The sequence below is a fragment of the Zonotrichia albicollis genome, chromosome 6, assembly GCF_047830755.1.
Source record: "Zonotrichia albicollis isolate bZonAlb1 chromosome 6, bZonAlb1.hap1, whole genome shotgun sequence".
NCBI classification, from domain to species: Eukaryota; Metazoa; Chordata; class Aves; order Passeriformes; family Passerellidae; genus Zonotrichia; species Zonotrichia albicollis.
The window spans coordinates 14,280,160-14,303,478 of record NC_133824.1 but is presented as its reverse complement, the minus strand read 5'-3'; the positions used below and the strand labels follow the sequence as shown (position 1 = coordinate 14,303,478).

General features: G+C 38.6%; 1 protein-coding gene across 22 annotated transcripts in view; it reads left to right on the top strand.

The window, feature by feature from the left end:
- NRXN3 (neurexin 3) overlaps nt 1–23,319 on the top strand; it is a 970,824-nt gene that overhangs the window by 716,457 nt on the left and 231,048 nt on the right. For all 22 annotated transcript variants that reach the window (XM_074542546.1, XM_074542536.1, XM_074542544.1 and 19 more), the window contains one exon: nt 8,406–8,587. In XM_074542546.1, coding sequence (XP_074398647.1) covers nt 8,406–8,587 — 182 coding nt within the window. The remainder of the gene's footprint in view (nt 1–8,405; nt 8,588–23,319) is intronic.

Below are 23,319 nucleotides of genomic sequence, written 5' to 3'. Positions count from 1 at the left end.
ATTTCAAGTAATGAAGAGTCAGCTAAATCATCCATGCTCTTTGGGAGTATATTGCAAAGCCAGGTGAAAACTTTACCTATTTTCATCATTGTTGCTGTTAATTCATATGGACACTGTTTCCTTTCTTTGACTGTTCTCAAAATATTTGTGTGTCATTCTTTAACTCTTTTTACTAATAATAAATTAATTTAGTGGAAATTTGGAGTTGAGCAGTATGTGCATAATGTATTTGATGTGGCCAAAATGACTTAAGTATTAAAAATAACTGTCAGAAGCTTCATTTTTTACTCAGCCAATGTATATCCTTTTGGCAGTGTTCAGGTTTCACTGATGCTTTATTGTTTGAATTGTGACGTCCTAAACTCTCAGGAAGTAATAAATGAACAGATGTCATTTGAAAGTTGTGGTTCTCTTTTCTGGTTCGTGCAGTATATGTTGTTTGCTTCCCCTTAGAGCTGGTGGTAAAAGCATGGATTGGTTTTGGTCAAGGGTAGCAAGCATAAATAAATAAGATGCTGAACTATCTGGCCAAGTAATGACCTGAGGAGCTACCCTACCATTGTTCCTCTGACTGGAAACAGAGTGATCAAATATGAAGTCTTCCTTTAGCTGCAAACATATAGCTGAGAACCTTAATTTTGGGGACAGTGCTCAAATCAGTCTGATCAGATTTCTGGCAAAACTTCCAATCTATGTTGTTAGAGTTTTCTGTTACAACAGAAATTGGTCTTAGCAGCTCTTCCTTGTTGCTTTGTTCATCTCCACTTATGAGGGTGGAATAACTCTCTATATACCATGGTTTTGGAACTGCTTTTTTATTACATTACCCAATTATGATGCTTCCAGCGGCAGCAAATTTTGTCTCCTTACTTAGTTTTTGCAGATTTATGCCTGGTCTCACTTGCTTTCATGCCAGTATTATAACCTGCGTTCCTTTTCTGATGATGGAAATAGTAAATGAACTGCCTAGTCCAGGTACAGTGAGATAAGGGTCGCCATTACTTTGTCTTTATGTAAGTTTGGAAAAAGTTCTACCTTTTCTTATTGAGATTTTGTGGGATTTTTTGAATGTCTGTATAAACTATCAGGTCTCCATTATTTAGTTATGCTTTCAGAAGCCTGATGTTTCAAGGGCTGCTAATTACAGGTGTTACCAAGGTTTCCTTCCTGATGTGAAATGGCTCTTGATTTGCTCATGTAACCTGTGGTCAAGCACAATGTGTTACTGATTTCATCCTTTGACAACATTTCTTCTTGAAAATTACCTAAAATTCTGTTTCCTGCCAAGGCAGAAGAGCAAAATGCCATCATCATGCCATCATCAATTTTCCTGTAGTTGAACTGATAGTTTCTTGTTAAATAGCAGAAATCCATGATTATTAATGAACTTCTTAGGACCTTTACACCAGTATATGAAATACCCTAGGAGACTTGGCTGAACTACTGGACTAAGCAGAATATAATATTAAAAAATTTCCACTCCCTTTACAAAAATGTTAAGAAGTAAAATAATACCGATACTTGTTATGATTTAGAAATTATATTCCCCAATTTAGTGTGTGATATTCTATACCACTTATATCATGCTCAAATCTTTCACCTTCCAGCTATGTGCATATATAAACACAAGCACAGGTGCCATTACCATAGTCAGCGCCTGTCCCTTCAAGATGTCTGTTGAGTTAATTTATTCCATGTGGATTCTATCCATCTTAGATGTCTTCCAGGACAGGAGGGCTCATGTGCTGTTGGCTGGTGTCCAGGAGCTACATCAGGAGCTCACAACTGGTGTAATTGAAGCAGTCCATCCTCATTCTCTGTGGTACTTGTGGCACACAGTGGAACATCATTTTAGCCACCAGTATTATAAAATTTAGCATTACAGTTCTCGCCCAAAAATCAAGTTCTCTTGGGGTACACATTGTGTTTCCCTGTTCCTCTGCATTATCCACTGACTATGTCCAAGTTCGTGAGCAAAAAACAATCCCACAGACAGATTTACCTTTGCTTGATGCGGGACTAATCCAAACTGTCCTCCCTAACACCTTTCTGATGAGCACCACAGAGACTTCATCCCCTTCTGGTATGTGGAAGTTATGATCATGCATGGCCACCTCAACTGGTAGAGCTTCAGGTGTTAACTGAACAGGTGGCCTTCACTAAATGTAGATCCAAATATTTGAAGGTCCCACCACCCACTGATTTCAATGTGATTTTTAAAAGTCCATTGTACTGTTCTGTTTTCCCAGAGGCTGGTGCAGGGTGGGAAGCATGATGCACCCACTCTGTGCTCTCTGGCCCAGGTGTCTACAAAGTTATTTTTGAAATGAATTCCATTATCAGACCCACTCCTTTCTAGGGCGCTGTGCTGCTGCAGGACTTGCTTTTCAAGAGCCATGGTGGTCATCTAGGCAGTAGTGTGAGGCACAGGATATATCTCCAGCGCTTATCTCTGGAGGTGCCACACCATTCTCTTTGCAAATATTCTGTCACTTCATTAGGGTCCTATAGTTGAAAAAGTTCTGGCATCAGCTTCCAGATCCCTGAAACAGAAAAGGCATTCAAAAAGTAGCCCATGCCCTCCAACATTCCATACCACTCATGATTATCCACCTTTGGGGCAGATTTCTGAAAGGTGCTCAATTAAGTATTGCAGCTTTTGAATTGGCCTGGGTTCTTCATAATTTGCATTTTAAAGGTACTTTTTGACTGTAAAAATATAAGCTGTAGCATTTACACTATAAAACTTGTATTCACCTCCCAGTGCAGAGTTGCTGCAGTTAACCCTTCAGTGTATAAACTGTAATACCTTCCAAATATTACATTGTCTTGGCCACGGGGAAATGAGTGTGTGCTGTAGCTGAGAAAATGAGGCTTTTGATGGCTTAGTAGCTGCAAACAGAGAATTTGCAATCAATTATTTCATGTGGGGAAATTCACAGGAGTGCAGGCCATAGCAGTTATAATTTGTGCAGATGCAATAGACTTGTTTTCTACTACTCTACTTTTACTTTACTATTTTACTTTTTTACTTTGCTGCAGTTTTACTATGCTGATTGAAGAAACTCATCCTTAAAATAGGTTTTTGAAGTCTTTGGGCAATTATGAATTGAAATGACAAGTGATGGTGCCAGCTTAAACTAAACACTTGTTAAAGCACCTCACTTGTAGGCTTTATTTGCTGTGGTTTATAATCTTAGTTATGAATTTTCTGTTAGAAGTTTTCCATGAGGAGTCTTTGCCTCAAACTATTTTGTTTAGACTGAAGATGAATAATCTAACAGCTCTATTAATGAATATAACTAACAAATGCATAGTTAGCTAGATATGCAGACTGCATTGTCATATGTGTTGTAACATAGCCATCTTTGATCTCTAAACACCAATGATATAAGCTACAAGTTATGTAATTTCTAGGAGAAGTCAACTGCCAGTCTGCTGCACTAAATTTTGTGAGTTTATAGGCTTTATATATGCTAAACATGTAATGGTGTCCTAGTAGCTTAAATCTGTAGGGAGTGTTTCCTCACTATGTACTTCTCCAGTTCTCTAAGCTCCTGGTGCTGACCAAATTCAGTGTGCAACATGTAGAGTACCTGAAAATATTGTACTTAGCTTTGTTTCTATGTGTTGGTACAGTAATCTGGCGTAGGGCACTGTGAGAAGTGAGATTGCTCACCAAAGTGACTGGGGAAATAATTTTGTATGCTTGGTCCTTGATTTTATTATTATTCTTTTTTTTTTTTACATGGTTTGGGTTGAATTTAGTGTTATAAAGTTGAAGCAGTGAAACATAAGAACAATACATTGTAAAACAGAGAAATTAATCAGTCCTTCAGACTTTTCTATTGCTAGGGCACAGTTGGTGTTGCATTTATTAAAAGAATTACATAATTAAACCTTTAACAGTGAGGAAAAACTAAATATAAAGTGGCTGCTCATTAAGAGTGTGCTCTCTTGTCAGTCTTGAATAGAAAGTATCTTGGAAGAAAACTATTAATTCTTGTCTTATAAAGAGGACTGTAACAGAGTTTAGGTACAGGAAGATATCAAGATGAAGAGATGTGCATTTCACCAGATTTTTTTTTTTTTTTAGTCAGAATGCTTTAGTTAATTATTCTACGATTCTCTGCAACACCACAAAGAAAGGATAATTATTGATTTAAGGTCAGGAGGGACTGCTGGAGGTAAACTGGTCTAGCCAGCTTACACCAGCTTAAAGCAAGTCCAGTCCAATAGAGTTGTCCAGGTCTTGTCAAGTTCTGGTTAAGCTGAAATCTCCTTTCCTGAAGTCTAGGGTTATAATTTGCTTTCTTTTTGTCTTTTTAAATTGTCTTGAACTTTCAAACCCTATAAACTCATGGTTGCTGCAGTCAAATAAAAGTAGTTAAGTGTGTTTGTGTTGCATGGTTGGGTCTTTTTTATTTTCCCTTTATGTGATTGCAGTGTGGTACTAACTCTTGGCATACTTTCACTTTTACTTGATGAACCTCATGTTTTCAGACTGGAATGATTATTTTGTTCATAATTTGGGGAAGAAAATATACTGGCACAATGTTAATGTGCATCTCTTTCTAAAAATGTCAATGGATATCCTATTTGTCTTCAAAAAGTTGGTGAAAGGAAGGGGCATTGATATATCCAACAAATTTTTACATTTACCTGCACACAGATAAAGCAAGCGGCCCATCTCTCATTATGCAGATATTTTCTGACTTGGAAAATAAGGAAAAACTACTGGCCATCAGACTTCTGCTTACAGGTCTGTTTAGGCTAGTGCTGCTCGGGTTGTTGCATCTGAATTATCTTTATTTCCAGAACTCAGTGCCTTGACAGAATATATGACTGCAAAATTGTGGTGGTTTGACCAGGAAGGAGTGGGAATTCTGAGAAGCTGTGGTCAAACCAATGAAGGTTTTGGGTTTGAGACTGGCACCCGGTGTAGCCAGTGGGGTTTGGACACACCTCCGAGAATACACAGGGGTTAAAAGCAGGGCACTGCCCTTGGCACTCTCTCTTGGAACGTCGCGGCGAAGAAGTCAGATCTCTCCCCCGTCCAGCCCAGCCGCTGCTGCTGGGCGGGGGAGGGGCAGCCATGCGGTAGGCCCGGGGCCTGGACAGAGATGGGGGTGAGAAAGCTCTCAAGGATGGAAGGGTGGGGGAGCCCCAAGAGACATCGAGCAGCCATTCCCCCCCCCCCAGGAGGGAGAGAGAGGAGAGCCGGCGTCTGAATGTGATAGCAGCCGCCCAGGAGGAGAAAGGGGAGGGAAGGGTGCAGCCTGGCCGGTGGAGCAGCAGCACCTGTGAGAGTACCAGCATTCTACCAGCATTCTGAGATAGACAGAGACTGAAAACTTTTAACCCTTTCTTTCATGATTGGGGCCTTGCAAAAATGCTAATCCTCCTCGAAGCTGAATAAGAAGGGAGATAAGAGATGAGATGAGACAAGGACCTGGCCCGAAGAACGTGGAGATGATTGGATGGGGAGAGATGATTTGGAGTGGCCTTTTAGCTGGACTTTTCTTGTGGCCATGGACTCAGTTGTTCCTGTGACACAGACTGCATTTAGGGGGAGGCAGTGCCTCAAAACCAGGAGGGTTCATTCGTGAAAACCCCCCGGCCCCAGGGGGTTGGAAAAATATAGGGGAGACAGATGTCCCAAAGCAGAGACTGTGCCTTTTTGGAGTGAGACAAGGCATCCTTGAAAGACAACCCTAAAAGCAGCTCTAGTCCATGCCGTCAGTGGTGAGAGCACTGGGCATAGAAGGAAGATGTCACAAACGGCAAAAAGACTTTTTCCAGGCGATGCCGAAGTGACATAGAAGCACACGAGGTTTCAGTGTGTTTCCAGGAGAAGCCTATAGAACAAGAAAGACTCCTTTCCTCTTCATGAACTGCAGTTTGAGTATACTAAAGTGTGGGGCCAAGGCTGAGCAGTTGATTTGGGAGAATGTATCAGATTGAGAAAGTCAGGGAGTGGGGAGGAGGAAAGTTTTTTTGTAAAGTTTTCAATTTCTTTTTTTTCTTTTCCTTATAGTCTTTCCCTATTTTCCTGTAGTTTAAGTAATAAAGTGTTCTTTATGTTTAAGTTAGAGCCTGTTTTGCTTATTCCTAGTCACATCTCACAGCAGACACCAGAGTGAGGCATTTTCATGAGAGAGCACTAGCTCTGTGCCAAGCTCAAACCATAACAAAAATCCATCACAGTAAGCCCCTGACACATTTGAAGTAAAATTGGACAGCCTGTGGATCAGGTGAACTCCAGAACTGAGTTGACATTCCCAGCTGAACCAGAGTACTACATTGCTTCATGAAGCATTATGTAGAACCATTTCAGAGAAAACTGGAATAAGACCCAACAGAGGCAGGTTTATACTGTTATTTCTTAGTGTTTCTGATTCTTACCTTAGGAACCTTGGTACCCTAGTACCAAAGTACTAAATATTGCCAGGTTAGGCTTAGAGGCAAAATCTATGCTCTGTGAGGAGAAAATAAGATCTGTTAAAGTAGTTAAGTCCCGTGAAAGGCCTGTGAGGATGTAATTGGTTCTAATTGGCTCTCATTGGGGGACTGATATGGCCTACCTGCAGCCGAATGACTCTTAGAGAGGCAAAAAAGTAATCTGTCTTCATAAAGAGTAAATAACTCACTTCCAAGCTTGTCTTGGCTGCTGAAAGGCCTGATGCCAGTACAAAGGAAAGGAGGCAAACTTGAAATTCAAGTGAGAGTCATTTTGGGAAGTGGGTTTTAATTCACTACCTGGTCATCTCCACCTGTCTAGCCATAAGCTGGGGATGTGTTCAAACAAACAGACAAAACCTCTTTCCACACATCCTATAATAGTCATACACCCTCTGTCTGGAGTTTAAAGCTAAATGAGGAGACTGAATCTGTAAAATTATTCTTTCTCAGACTGAAATAGTTTATGTTCACAGTTCCAGAATGCCAGAATATTCTTTCTTGGTAGTTCAGAATTATGACTGAAATTTCCTATGTGACCCTGACTTTGGACACATTTGTCTGAATTTACTGGGGGCATGTTCTATTGGATGTGCATAGGCCTGGAAGGGAAGAAGGAAACATGATTCATTATCACTCTGTCATTGAGTCAGCTGCTCACAAATAATTTCATGTTTAGGTGGCTGAGTTTTTGATGTCTGTTTTTGTAATATGTTCTGAGATGTCTAGAGGAAGCCTCTTTAGCAAGAGAGAAGTGTATCAATTATTTCTATTAATATGTAGCATTTATTTGGAATTCAGGTCATAGAGAGCTTTAGTGAAGCTGCAGCTTTGTAGGCAAGTGTAGAAATTACCATGCTGTGATCCTACCTGTTTCTGTATCTATCTGCTTTTTCTCTGTACAGGGTTGTGTGATCCGTGTTGTAACCCTCAGTTGTAGTTTCACTCAGATTAGAAAATGTACCCAGTAATTGCCTGTACTTTCTACATATGTTTTGTCATTGTTGCAGTAACAGAAGCTGGTTATTTTTGGTTACTATTCTGTAACCATTGTAATAGTGCTCAGAAAAATGAGGTGCAGTGAGTGGCTGAAACATGGAGGAGTGTTGTTCCTGGACTGCCTGGACAGGAAAGGAATTTTAGATATATATATTCTTAAGAAGCTTGGGGGCCAGTTTTATAACTGCTGAGTTATAAAATCTTGCTTCTAACTCAGACTGTTGAGTTCAAGTCAGAATGTGAACTCCAAAGTCTTCAGCTTCTCAACTTCCTCGTCTGCAATAATAATTCCTCACTTGCATTTCTGCCTTCCTCAGCTCAGATGGCCCTCATGAATGTGGGAGGACAGTGTTCAGCATGGGAGAAGTTTGGTGTTGTCCTTAAAAACAAGGGCAAGGAACAAATTCCCAGGCTCAGCTGTGACAAGACAAATGGTGCTGGAAATAGATGGACTAGATATCAAAAAATCTCATGAAGTGTTGAGAAAAGTATAGTCTCCTACTATGTGTGAATAGACTTTAGCTGAAGGCAAGTCCAACCTAAAGGAGAAATGAGAAATATTTCATTTGAATTGTCTTATAAGATTGAATCCCATGATTTTGAAACAGGAGTGGCTTGTGGTTTTTTCCCCCTGTACAGCTGTGTCCTGTCCAGCCTTGTCTGGGGTATTAGCACTAAGGAAATCATTCTTTCTTGATAAGCCATCTTGGTTATTTTTGATAAACTCTTCACTTAGCTTTGTCTTGAATGCTGTATGGCCTTATTGAGGAACTAATAATGTACTTCATCAGGCCTGGCCAGCAGGACACATTGGTTTCACCCCTGTAACTAATGAAAGCATGTGCTTGCTAAAGTTGTTCCTCTCGGAAGTCACAGGATTACCACCAGACTTGGCAAGTAAGTAACTAATTAACTAATACACTTTTCTTTGGTTTTGTATCTTGTAGCTGGTGCCACATATATCTTTGGGAAGAGTGGAGGTCTCATCCTGTACACCTGGCCAGCTAATGACAGACCAAGCACGAGGACAGACCGTCTTGCTGTGGGCTTCAGCACAACAGTGAAGGATGGCATCCTCGTCCGGATTGACAGTGCCCCTGGGCTCGGTGATTTCCTGCAGCTGCACATAGTGAGTACAGACAGGCCCATGCCTCTCCCACACCTGGGTTTCTCTTAACTGGATATGTGTGTGAAGAAAGCTGTTACTCTAAAATACCGTGTGTCATATTCTGTACTTTCTATGTATTCAATTCTCATCAGAGTAAACTGCCTGTAGTAGTTCTTTAGGGTTTTCTCTGTGCTGAATGGGATGCACAGAGAATTAAATCTTGATGCCAAAAGTATTTGGGGAGGAAGGAGACAAACAAAACTCAAAAGCCTTATGTGATTCAATAGTGGGATTTGTTCAAAAAGTAAAGAAACATTTTGCATCAGCGGTAATCTACTGATTCATATTCACAGTTCTGAACACAGCTGAATTTCTGGTGAAGTATTACTATTCTTGGAAGGCAAAGAGTAAAAGGGAATGATAGGTTGTTGGTTTTTTCCTCACGAAAAAAGTTAAGTGAGAACTGAACAGATCCTCAATGTTGCTTGCTTTAGCAGGGTAGCTCAAAAGAATAAGAATTTTATGTTAGCGCAACGTGGCTTTGCAAGAAAAGAAAAGAGTTTTGTGAGAGCTTGAGCAAAGTGGGTTTCAGGATATTGAATTACTTGAGAAAATGAGAATACTAGGACTGGAAACACTCAGGGTTTGTTACTTTATGTGATTCTTTGGGAGGAGAAGAGGCTGTTTGCTTTGTTTTCATCTGGCAAATAGCCGAGAGGTTTACCAGAGGTAGAGACTGGTCATGTTACTTGATGTTCAGATTATTTGCAATGTATTACGCGTTAATTCGTAGTGGAGGGGCAGTTGGGCCCTTTGCAAATTTTGAATGAGCTGGGGATATGTTGACATTTCATGGAACCTTGAAGATATAAGTAAACAGGAAGGAATGCCAGGGGCCAAAACAGACCTAATGTGAATGACAAAGGGCCTCAGTCTGCTGCTGGAGTTTGCCATATTCAGAATCATGTTGAAGCACTGGATATATTGCAGAGTGGTTCTGAAACAACCAGAAACAATGTTCTGGTGCTCACTGCCAGCATTTTCAGTGGTTTTTGTTTTGAGTCCTGTTGCAAAATTCAGGTTCATTGTAATGGGGTAGATATGGCTCAAGACATTAGACTGTCACCCATTCTGGTTTTTCTCTTTTGTGATATATGCAAATATTTTGTTTTGTGTTGGAATGAAAATGAGACGAAATCCTGGCATTTTTTTCATATAAAGCCAGGTTTCCTTCCTTTCTTAAAAACAAAATATAAAGAACCCCAGAAGACTGTGAAAGTGAGCAGTGCTGAGCCTAATTGCTTGGAACTCTGTGGCTCAAATGAAGCAAATGTGACTTGATGTGTCTGAGCAAGGCAATGTATATTCTTCAGGTGTTACATTATAACATGTAAAAGTCTATCAATTAACTGGAAAACAGTGTTCTTGCATGTGAGGAGAGGTTCAGAGATATGAATTTGTTAAGGTTGTAGAAAAAATCTAAGATGGGATCATGTTGCTCTTGAATGCCTAATGGGATGTTATGGGGAAGATGAAAGTCAGGCTCTTCTTTGTAGTAGTCAGTGGAAGGAAAAAGAGAAATGGTCACAAGTACCAGCAAAAGAAATTTAAGTTCTGCACTAAGATAAATACTTGCACAGTGACTCTTTTCAGCATTAATGATGAAGACACATATTTTTTTCTGTATATCTTGGTCTCAAACCTTTCCCTACCTTGAATTGAAAATTTTAATGATTTTTTTTTAATTATAAAAAATATTTTTACTAGACTGAAACAAATAAATTAAACCTGAGGCATAAGCATTCATTTAAAAAAAATATAACAAAAGAAAATAATTGCTTTTTCTTTCCAATCAGTTTTGGAAAATAACATAATGAAAAATTTTCAGCTTCTTTTAAATATTGTTTTTTCAAATTACTCTGTATGGCATGCTGTTGGTTTCAGATTATTCCAGATATTTAAATAAAAACTACTAATTGTGATTGATATTATTGCTAAAAGTTCTGTTGAATGCTTTCTGTGCAGTTTGGCCAATTTTATCCTTGAAGCTGTTCACTAGCAGTAAATATAGAACTAGTTCAGCTTTAATTTCTCTTGTTCCTTTGTGGTTAGGATGGATTAGGAGGATTTGCCAGTCATTCATGAGGAGCAAAGGCATACTGCTGTGCTCTTCTGGGTATGGCATTACTGATCATCATATATATAACTGGCCCTACCTAACTGTTCAAATAAAGAATGTGGTCTGTGACTCATGCTGTGACATGCAATAGAAAGTTGAAGTGGAACTTTTAAAGTGTTATTGACTTCTTGAATGTCTGTAAGACTTTGTTATCTCTGGTTTATGGCTCAAAGAAATAAAAGTGAGCTTACATCAGAATTATTTTGGAAAAAAAAGGAAATCTGAAGTTAAAGGTGCAACTTGAAATGACAGTTAAAATGCAAGACCATTTAGGATCTCTTAGCAAATTGCATGCAAACTTTTCATGAGAGCAAGATCTTTAGTAAACATCTAAAAACTACGACATGCTTGTGCTGTGATAATCAAAGCCTTTGTCCATCTTCTTTTCTTCAAAACCTCCCATTAGGCCATTTTCAATTGTCAAAAGAAAAAAGGCAGCATGGGTAAAATTTTAATAGAAATGTGGGATAAATAGATCTTAAAAGCAGAGCTATGAAAACAGATTAAAGTGACAGTAAAATAAACTTTTAAAACCCATCTACTTAGACCATAAAGGAAATTACAAGAGAAGGAGAAGAGACTAATGTAATTTATTTTATATATATTTAGCATCTTGACTTTTTCAGGTGCAATTATATTTAATGATAATAGTAATAATAAAAGTGACAGGGATTTGCCTGGTTTGATAAAAAATCCTGGGAACACTTCTGTTATGGGAGCCATTTAAGATATTCTATTCACAGATTCTTTTGGATGCTATTTACTGCATGCTGACCTCTTCAGACTTCCCTGGGTGTTCTATTGGTGACAACAGATGGCAAAAGCCACTTGATGATCATTGTTTTCTAATGTGCATCACTAAACTAAAATCTAATCCAAAAGTAATAGTAATGGCTATGGTCTATCAAGATCTGATTAAATTTTAAAGATTGTAAAACTTGCTCATACTCTTCTAAGGAAACCTTTTAGTAATTAGCCTGGTTTTTTAATATCATGTTTGTTCTGGAGTGTCCATTGATCTCTTCTATTTGTAGATTTGAAGTTGAAGATATTTTATTTTGAAGTTGTATATTTATCTGTTTAATTTACAGCTGTTCTGTTAGAATTCATTTTTTAATTATGAATCTTTCAGATATTGTGGAAATTTATTGACTAAGATGTCTTTTTTATATGACAAAAAATTACAGCCTCTGAGAAACTATTTTCTCTCCTGACTTACAGTGAAGTGTGAGGTGGCAGCCCTGCAGAAATGGATGGCGTACCATTCAGATCAATGCTGCATATGAAGCATGAGGTGTTTGTGTGAACAGACTGTAGCACATGGAATGAGAGTGTTGCTAGAGCATTAGATCCCTCCTTATATTTTTTTGTTTTTCTAACAGTTCATTCAAAGCACAAGTCCAAACCTATACCAGGAAATTGTCTTCCATAATGGATACTTAAAAGACTGTGTTGTCTTGAGTTGTGGGTTCAATGCATCTGTGTGTTTATTCACTTTGCACCACTACACTTACATTTGGTGCTTCATCACATGCAAAACATAGAGATGAAATGGGGAGAGAAACTGCTGCAAGTGGTGATGGGTGTCATTCTTGTAGTAATTGTGGAGACAGAAATCATTCATGTGTACTGCTGGTTGAGTCTGCTTTCTTTCATGTTGTAATGTGTGGTAAATCAAGCCTTTGGATCTTCAGAATGGTGTTGTGAGGTTCTTCCAGGTTCTGAATTGCCCACAAGTAGACCCAGGCTAGGGGAGGATCCATCATTTAGAACTAGACTACCACTGAAGGCTACAGAATCTGCTGTAGCCCATTCTGATTTTTAATAGTGTACTGTATTTAAACGGTTTAATAGTATATTGTATTTAAAGCAGTAAGTGTAGCAAAAAGTAAGTTTTCCCTGAGTTAGAGATGACATTGCGAAATGAAAATAAGTTTAAATGGATGAAAATGAATTTGTACTTTCAGTCTTTTATTTTCTTTTCAGTTATACTGTGATTGGCCCAAGTCTGTGAATTTTACAATTGTAGAACCGTTCTGGCTCCTCTTTATGAAGTCTGCCTTCCAAACTGCAGTGGCATGTCATCTGAGCAGACATAGAAGAAGCAGATGATTTAGAATCAGGAGCAGGATAGATGCAGGGTTGTCCTTATCATAACCAGAGAGTATATGATGAACTGAGTAACTTAAGGGCTACACTAAGATAAAAAATTGAGGCAAAATACAATGGGAGTTTGTGTCTTACTTTTCTGAAACCAAAAGCTCTTTGATGCAAGATATTTCAGCCTTTCCTAGCCTGAATACAGACTGAGCATTAGCAGGCTTACATTTTTGTATCCAAGAAAGTAGAGCAGAATTTCCTTAAGACTAACCTGCATTATTTTTGCTGGCAGTACATCAGCAGAGACTATGGACCATGAAAAAATGAGTGATCTGCTTCAATATCCTATCTTGTGTTTTTGCTTTATTTTTAGCCACCTTTACTGATGTTACAGTTACAGTTTTTTCTTAGGGTGATTCACCATGTTAGATCAGCTTTTTTATTGTTATATAGACCCCTAATTTTGTTCAAGTTTAATTTTTGTGAACGTAAATAATTTTATCTGCCATATCTTGACTGTGTTTACATTGATGTCTATTTGGAGCAGTGTTTTTACTTTCTAGGATTTCAAGCAGTGTGTAAAGTCTTTGAGTCTGATATAGTTCTTGGAGAATACCAGAAGTGGTTAAGTAGTTATCATTTCCAAAGTGTTTAATGCCCATCATGCCTCATTTCCTTCATGAAACAGCAAAGAACTGTGTACGTTTCACTTAATTTAATTTGTACGAATTACGAGCCCTTACAGATTGGTGTGGAACACATGTTCAATCATAGATGTTTTATAGTGAAGCAACCAGTGAAAAAGGTGAAATGCAACAAAGGCTGCTTTGTTGAGGCAAGAAATTATTTATAAAATTTTTAAGTGCAAGAGACAGCATCTTGTTTAGCACATTTAGCTGAGGAAGTGAACAGCTAGTGAATGAGAGTGACTAGACTGCTTGCTGGTAAGGGGAGAGAATTAGGATGAGCTTTCAAGCAAAAGATTATATTGTCTTAATGCTTAGAATGTCTAAAAGAGCAAACTGTCTGCAGATGTTTTTTACCACGACAAATCTAGCAACCATCCTGAGGGAGTGCTCTGCTGGTGTCCTGTGATTATTAACATATAAAAACTGTCTGAATGTGGCTTTCTGCTAGGAGTAAATTCTCTGGCAGAGACTTCTGAATATACCATCTTTAACAGGTACCACCTGGGAATTAATGTATGCTTGAAGATTTGAAACCTTGACTGCTGACCTCCTAGGCAAGATGGAAAATGAGCCAAATGAGGGACTGGAAGAGCTGTTTTGATTTAACGTTTGTGTATGAGGATTTCCTCGAGTCCCTCCTTCACATAATCATATGTATCTTTTATAAAAAATTGTTACTGTGATTTGTCAATTCTTGAAGTTCAGACTAACTAGTTAATGGATACCTTTAACTTGGGTTGCATTTCATTTAAGGTAATTGGGATTGGCAAGAAAATGCTCCTTTAAGCTGTGACATATGTGTCCATATACTGCAGTACCTTGAGAAGTGTCCTGCCTCCCCTTGCTACAGAGGAGGAGGTTTTTGCTTAGCTGTGTAGGCCAGAGAGAGTGCTGGCACTGCAACAACTGGGGTGGCAGTACTGTTCCCTAGCAGCAAGGAATAACTTGGGAGACTACAACGAACATTGAGCTATTGGATGACAAGTAGGTTATGAGTATCTTACAGAGCACATCACAAGTGTTTACATCCTTTCTATAATTGTGTTATTAAGTTTTAAGTCACATCTTCCTCTTTCCTTAGGATGATAGTCATCTTCAGTCGAGGCTGTCATCTTAATGGCACTCCATTTCTTCATGTTGCTTACAAGAATTGGAGATGGTAAAATTACCCTAAAAGCTAATTTGTGAGTTAGAAGACAAACCATAATGAATTCACAAGTCAGTAACTATGCTGTCAGTGCACTGGAATTTAGAAGGAAGCACAGCTGGAACAGTTAACCCAAACTGACCTTATGACATTCCATACCATAAGATAATTTGCCTGACCAAAAAAAAAAATGCAGGGAAAAGAAGGCTAAGAGGGGATGCTGATGGTTTATGACCTATGTCTTTCCAAGGGAGTTATGCATGTAGAGGCCCTGCTTACCAGGAAGTGGCTCAATATCTGCCTGTGAATGGGAAGCAGTATGGTTTTGCTTCACTTAGTAAACTGTCTTTATATCCATCCACAAGTTCTCTCACTTTTGCTTTTCCAATTTTCTTTGCATCCTTGTTCAGGAGGAGTAAGTGAATGAGCAGATTGGGGGTCCTCAGTTTTTAGGCAGGGTCAAGCTGTCCTGCTTAATCTTGACCTGGATAAAGGCCTCTGCTCTTGACCATTTACTTTGAAAATAGGGAATGTATTATAGGCTACCATATGCAGATCATCTGCACAAAGAATTGGCCTATAATGTAGCTGCTTGCCCATTATATCAGGTTTATAGAATTAAAAATTCCCCATAGCAAATATATATTATTTCAGCATTGTTATAGCCTGAGAGAGGCTATATTTGAATGAGTTTCAAATCTGAGATATGCACGTCACGGGTTGTTTTGCCAGCTGGTGTAAAACTGCCAAAGAGCCTGACTTTTTTTTTTTTTATGGAAGCATTCTATTTAAATACACAATGATCTTGTCCCAAAATGCTCTCAGTCTTTTCCTGTCCTTTCCTAAACTCTTTTGGTCTCTGAAGTCCCATGTGTTTGTGCATGCTGCATTTATTGTTCCCTAGAGCACAGAAGAATTAGTAAAGGGAAAATAATTTGAAGAGAGGAAACGGACTTTCAGTTTTCAAGCCAGCTTTAAAACGTGTTATTGGTACTTCTTTTTTATTTTTAGAGGATGATTAACAACCCATTTTTTATGTATTTTAGCTAGTTCATATTATGCATAGGAATTGTCCATTTATTGTCTCCCAACTCTTGAGCGTGAGTCTCTGGTAGGAGGCCATGAGTTGAGACTAAACCTATGAACACGGGGGAGGTTTTCACCCTGGTGTGCCCATTGGTGGCTGGCACCCTTTGCCGCTGTGCCTCACCCAGCCCTCTCAGTGCCCCACCAGCCCTCTGAGTGCCCACCCAGCTCTCTCTTTTGTGCTCCATTGCCTGCCCTGTGTGCCCCAGGTGTTTGAAGGAGCGTGCGGTGCTGAATGCAGCGGTGCAGGAAATGGCACGCTGGGGTCCTGTGGCTAAAGACAATGGATTTTACATCCCTAGCTCCACTCAGGCAGCGTGGAAGCTCAGTGCTTTGATACAGGGATTCATTGACTCCTCACTCAGTAATGTTTGTGCATAGATCCTAGTGTTTTTACAGTTGTCATCAAACATTCTGAAGCTGGTTGGAGACATGGAAGAAAGAGTTGGTAGGGCAATGTTGGCATGAATAGTAAAATTCATGATTAGAGTCACCAATCTGAAAATAATTTGGGGAGTTTGACTCTCAAATCTGTTGAATTCAGTGGAATAACAGAGGGTGAAAATTTAGAATTAGAGGACATGGGGGACGCTCAGTGGGAAGTTACATTTTGGTAACTTTCTGAAACCTATCTTAAAGATAAGGGCAACTAAATACTCTAACTTAAAAGACAGAGCTTTGCTGAGTCACAGAAGCATCTAAGTGGACAGCATTTTTTCAGAATACACATATGCCTGTTTTAGTGTTATACATCTGGCAAAGTCAGACACTGGTATTTCAGTATAAGTGCAGAAATAAAAAAAATGGTTCCTAATTCAAAGCAAATGGAATAGCTCACAAGAAAGATTCATCCCTAAATATGCAGCCTCTGTTTAAAATACATTCTGGAGCTTGAAACTTCGTTATTTTGTCCAGGTTTGTCTTAGGATTCATTGTGGTTCTGTGAATTGCTATTAGATGTTAAACAATCAAATCTCTGAGTGCCTCACAGTATCTATCCAAACATCCTGTATGGCAATAAATATTATGCTAATGCTTGTTCTTGTACACTGTACAAACAATCACTGTGGTTTGCTTGATATTAATTTTACTCTCCCTTTTGACTGTAGTGTTTAGGTAGAATATGTCATCCAGGGCTATGTAATATATCATAATTTCAATAAAACCTGAGATGAATTGCCTTTCCTTTTTTGCAGTACTTTCTCTTAGGATTTCAGAACTAGTAATTGTCACACAAATTTTGTCACACAGTCTTGTCAGAGAGTGAATAAACAAAGAAATATTAGATTAGGGGTACTTTTTTTGATGCTGAGAAAATTTCCATTCTGCTTCTTAGTATTGTTTTAATACTAAATGCAAAGGAATTGAAGTAATGTGAATTTTTTTTCTGGCTGAGCAAAAGAAATAAGATCATCTCCAGTGAAGTTTTTGGCTTGAAATAACCAAGACTCAAATAAGATAAGTGTGAGGTTTTCAGTATTCATTCCAAAAGTGACTAAAATCTTTCATTTTTGTAGATTGTAACAATTGCTAATACAGATTTTTGCCTTTTATAAGCAGCTTTAAATGTACGAGCTTGTTCAGACCAACCCATCTTCTGTATGCTTGGATAAATTGCACTAATAGGTTCTACAATAAATCTGTTTGCAATTAAAGCCTTTATCACCTTCTCTATGGTTGCATCAAAAAAGTAAAATAAAATTCTTGATCTCCATGTTAATGGATAGCAGCAGGGTACAATAATAATTCACCACACATTTAGACATACTGAGTACTACTCCAAAGCAATTAAGCAAGGGCAATTGTCAGTATAATTTACCCCAGCTTGGTATCTCACGTAACCTTCTCATCAAAGGTTAACAACTGTTTTATACTACATCAGCTACAGCAAAATGAATTGTTTCTCTATTAATCCTCTGGGAAGAACATCCTAAACAGGACATATTACTGAATCTTGTGAGGAAAAAAATGTGAGCTTGATCTAATCCAAGCAATATTACACATTGTTTGCTGTAGGATTTGAATTTTATAGGGTTTCAAAAGTCAATGCAGGGAAAAAATAACTTGATCATTGGTATGTAGCTGACTGAGTTGAAAATCATCTGTTGTAAAGAACATGAAAGACTAGTCCTGCACAGTTTTATAAAGGAAATTAAGGGCAATTTTGCCTTTTCCTATTCTATCAGGACACTGTAGAGTCAATTCTGAGAAGAAAATGCACTGGAATTTGGCTAAAACTCTAGCATTCAAATTCTTATGAGTTTCTCTCACCATTATTTTCAAGAAACATGTGTTACTTGAAAACAGTTCCTATTCAGAAACATTGTTTTAATAGTTATAATAATGCTTAAAACATACTTGTGCATGTAATTTTAGAACAGCTGTATAAACACAGTACATCACCATATCTCTTGAAAAAGTAGTTTAAACATACTTCTGAAATTACAAAATTGAGGCTTTGGAGGTTAAATGATGTAACAGGTCTGTTGCCTCAGAACTGTAGCTGGCTGGCTCTGAGTGTTCATCTGTTCCTAAATCAGAATTCTTCAAATTTCTCCCTTCTCCCACCTGAGAGGTTCAGTCCCAGCAGCTGGGGGGAGGTAGTGCCCTGGGAAAGGAAAGCTGCTGTTGCCCACACACCTGAGAACTGATTTTACAGCACCAGGTGTAAAATGCTGCGTGGTGCCTTTGTGATGGCTTGTTTTTCCTCTCCAAGTGTGCGTGCAGCCTGAGCTTGCTTGGCTGGTGTGTGGTTGGAATCAAGGCAGAAGTGGTGTTATTTGTGCTAATAAGCCTCTCCCATTAGTTAACCTTTCAGTACATAAAGCATGATTGAACTGAAGGATTCCTGCTGGTTTGAAAGGCTTTTATGTTAAATACATGATACAGGCATTTTCTTCTTCCACCTCCTTATGTAAAAGTGGAATGGAAAGACTGTAAAGACTTCAGCAGTCTGAAAGCAAGTTGAAGTAAAGCTTATGTAGTGTGAATATTCTCTTAAATATCTTGGCATACCTTTTATTCTGCTACATTTAAATTCTTGGTGCTTTGTTTAAGCAATTTCTAGCCTACAGAAAAAGACTGCCTTGTATAACTGATATCATTTGGGACAGTGCAAAGCATCAGCTGAGCATATTTTTACCCATACCTGATAATCAAGTATATGACTAGCTTTGACTGTCCAAATTTACTTTCAGTGCACGCAGGCCTTGTTTTAGCTTATTCTTTATTCTTGTCAATTACTGATGTTAAGAGTACAATTTCTGGAAGGTGGGTAATAGCATTCATTAAGTATGAAAAATGAAAAGTATCTTATACTGACTCAGGGTTCCTTTTCTATCTTATGTCTCATTTATTGTATTTTTTTTAGAAAATCTCATCTGAAATCCAGTAACATGTATAGGATTTCAGATTTTTGATAATTTAACCCTTTTTAGTATGATACTGCTCAGCCTTAAAGAGATGGTGGGATTAATAAGTTCTGTAGGGAACTATGTTCACACTTGTAATATGCTCTCTAAACTAGCAATAGAAATAGATCCACTATCTTTGCAGGTCTTTGGGTGCATTGCTAAACATATCTTACAAATATTCTTGCTATCAGTAGATTGTCCTTTCATAGATGTATGTTGTGTCCTAAGTATATTCCGAGAGACTATGCCCTCAGTGAACAGTGATATTTTGCTTAATACAGACTTTCAGGAGCATCCACAGGATTTGCATTGTATCATGAACTGTGCAACATTAATGTGCCAGAAGATATTTAAACTATTGGACCAGGAGATTGCCAAGGAGAGAAGTAGGGTGTGATTTTCTGTGTGGTGCTTTACTAATGTACAGAAGCCTGTGTATATGTTTATACTGCAGCATCCATCATTCCAGAGACCACTGCTGAGACTTGCTTTTTTTACCCTTACAGTTTTGGGAAGGTTTGACAAGAGGAAATTAGTCCATTGTTCTGTTACGTTGAAAGGATTTTCCTACGATGTGTTAAAATCTAACTGTACTAATTCTGTCCAGTTGTGAGACTAGGGAATTTTCTTTTTGTATTAATTATTTGAAGAACTTGTAAGTCTTTTCATATACAGATCTTCTCTGGTATTTTTAATGCAAAAGATTTACTTCTTACTGTGGCGCACCTTATTCGTCTTCTCTTGTCTGTTTCTGTGAAGGGAAGGAGGTTGTATTTTCTCATTTATATTTCTTTAAAGCTTAACTTTTGTGGAGCCAAATTGACACAACACGATTGTTGCTGTTAACTACCTTTAATTTTTTTCAAAGGAGAATAATTAATTTTGACTGGAATCTGTAGATAAAAAGGCATATAGTTCCAACTATTGTACTTTTTACGTGTTTTGCTTGAAACAGACTTAAAAATCTTCATTAATTTTTATTCTGATCAGAATTTTTTCTGTCTTCCCTTTCTGATGGAAAAAACCTGTTTGGTTTTGTGGCTTTACATATAGATGAGGTTTCTGGGGTTGCTGGGTATGCATTTTGATTTAGGAACACACAACAGGGAAAGGGCTATCTGGGTTATCAAGTCCAGTCCTCTACCCTAATAGCTGTACCATTGCATCCTCTTTTCTGGCTGCATCAGATCTACCTCATCCCTTCTGGTTTTCTGGTTTCACTATTTCTATTGAAATGCTGTTCTAAAATCAATGTTTTTCCTAAGATTTTAACTTATTTTAATGTCTCTATGTATTCTATATTTTAACTTTCCTAAGATTTTAACTTATTTTAATGTCTCTATGTATTCATACAACACTATAGAGTGTTGTATGAATACTGAATGAGTACATGTATATATTCATTCAGTCTAACCTTCATTTGTTTTGTGCCAGTGTTTCCCTTCAGCTCCTCTCTGTTTGTTGGTGTTTACCTGTCAGTGGCATTCACAGAAGATTGCATTGCCTGTGCTTTGTGTCAGCAGCTCCCCACCAAACCCCCCTGGCTCTTCTGGGCTATCTCTGTATGATAATGGGGCACAATGAAGATATCCCAGGACTAAAGCAAATTCAAACAAACCAGTCCACAAGCTGCAGCTCCAGGCAGGTTTCACTGCTTTTGCACCTGAATGTCCAGCTGTGTTTGGCAGGATTTATTCATGCAGCTGCAGCACCAAATACACATCCCTACTTTCTTGTAGACCCCAGCTGGGTCCTTGCAAGCCATCCAGGGTGTCTTTGGTTCTGGGCTTGGTTGGCTGGGTAGGCACAGCTGGGTGCATCTGTTCCGAAATTCTTTTACAGCGGTTGTAGGATCATTTTAAAGGATGTGTTCTCAACCAAAACCTTTCAGTTCCCTCCCTGAACTGTGGCATTCATCATAACATCATTGCTTATTACAGGTAATTATTTTCCTGGAACTCATTTTTCCAGCTTTCGGTGACAGCTGGTATTAAATGATAATGCTGGGTTAGAAGACAGAGGGGCTGTGCTCTGGTTTCCTGTTGTCAGTCTAGGAAAAAAAGTATTTTGACACATTAGATGGCATGTTGACTCAGTTTATAAAACCTTTATCAGAGAGATGATCATGTGATATGTAGTCAGCAGCCTTGCAATGATTCCCAAGATGGCTATTAATGGGCTTGTGAACTTGTGAATAGAGAGTGGTAAATCTGGCCTTTGAGATAATTGAAAAGACATCACTTGTAATGTGAGCAGTGGCACTGAAGGATGATTGCTGCTCTTTGGGGACAGAGGTAATACGTTGTTGCATGCAATTTTAAAGCAAGGCACCCAGTATTGATTTACTTTGGCCTTGTCTTAAGATCCCTTGATCAAATTGCACAATGTATTTCCTGCTTTCTGTACTTCTATCCCCCTCCTCTCAGAAGAGCTCTTTGTTAGCAAGCTTATTTATTTCCTTAATGAAAAACTTAGATTACAAAACTGGGTGTGAAAAGAGGCTAGGAAAATAAGAGATTTGTAAAGGCATAGGGAAGGAGTATTTTGTCTTTAAAAATGCAAAAACAGGCAAAACTAGTGATGTGAGCTGCTTTGCCCACCTCATTTGGGTATTGCATAGTGCTTTCAGTATTGTTCTGTGCATAACACCTGCCCTTACGCTGGCATCATCACACATGGGATGATAATCCAGTAGATTTCTCAATATTGCTACTATGAGATGTACACGGTGCCTGATTATTGTTTCTTTCTTCTTTGAATTTCATCTTCAATGAAAATGGGAAATTGTAATTTTAAACAGCTTTTAAATCTATCAAGATTGGGGAAAACTTTTTTTTTTTTTTTTTTTTTTTTTGCCATAGAGGAATTGTGAGTATAAAATCCCTTCATGAGCATTCGTAGGATTCACAGAATCATCAGTTATCCTGAGCTGGAGGGGATGCACAAAGATCATCATTTTCTACTCCTGGCCCTGCACAGGACAACCCTAAGAATGCCATGTGCCTGAGAGCATTATGCAGTGTAGTATTTGGTTCATGATCCATCTTCCCCAGTGCTTGCTGAAAGAAATTCCTGATTTGGAGGTACCCATGAAGGTGGTGCTTGACAGTCACTGGATAGTTTCTGGTTCTTTGTACATGAAAGAAGAAAATTAGCTAGCTTATTACGGAAGCTTTTTTGTTTTCCCATTTGCACTTCTGTGTCAAAAGCCACCCTTTTCCTGGGAGGATGGGATTCACTGCCTCTTTCCCAGAACTGCTGATGCAGTAAGTGGTTTTGGGGTTTGTGGGTCACTCATATCACCTGGGCAAGGCAAAATCCAGAGAATACATTTGAGCTAGTTAAAGAGCTCAAAGCTGTAGCTGCTGAATATTGTTCAGTACTTTTTAAGAAGTCATTAAAAATTAATCTTGATGTGTGTTTTTTTTTTTTACTCGAGTACAATTAGAACCATTCTTTTGTGCTTCTTGCCTATTGCAGTAGGTGATAAGTTCCTGAAACCAGGCAAATATGGGGCAGACTGAGTTCGTCTGCAGGGCTGTGCTCCCTGGTGAGATTGTTGCATTGTGTCTTTTCTCAGGTGTGAACGTTAGTGACATTCACTCTGTTCACTTGAAGTGTATTTTTGACAAGTGGAAGAGTACAAGGGAGAAAGTTGCTCTTGTCACTTAAAATGAGAACAAAAAAACCCCAACTTCCTCCTTAATTTGGGATTTTGGTTTGTCTTGCCTGCACCAAAGAGCCTGTGGTCCGCATCACTACCAAACCGCACTACCTCAGGTGTATCAATTAGGTACAGAGATGACGGGGACACCTAAAATTTATAGCATAACTGGGCAGATATCTTCAAAAGTAAATTAATCTGCTTCAAATTTGGTGTATCCACAGATGTGAATGTGCCTAGTTTAAATACTATTGGGAGGAACAAGAGAGGGTATTTTACACCCATCTGAATTATTACATCACATATGTAAAACCATATATTGGGTGTTAATGTGGGCAGGGTGGAACCTGCAGGATGGCTTCTGTGGGTTGAGACCAAGGTATGTCCCATGCCAGATTGATTTGGCTTCAGAATGGACCCATTGCAGGACACAGCTGAGCCCATCAGCCAAGCCAGTGTCACCTGTGGAAGCACA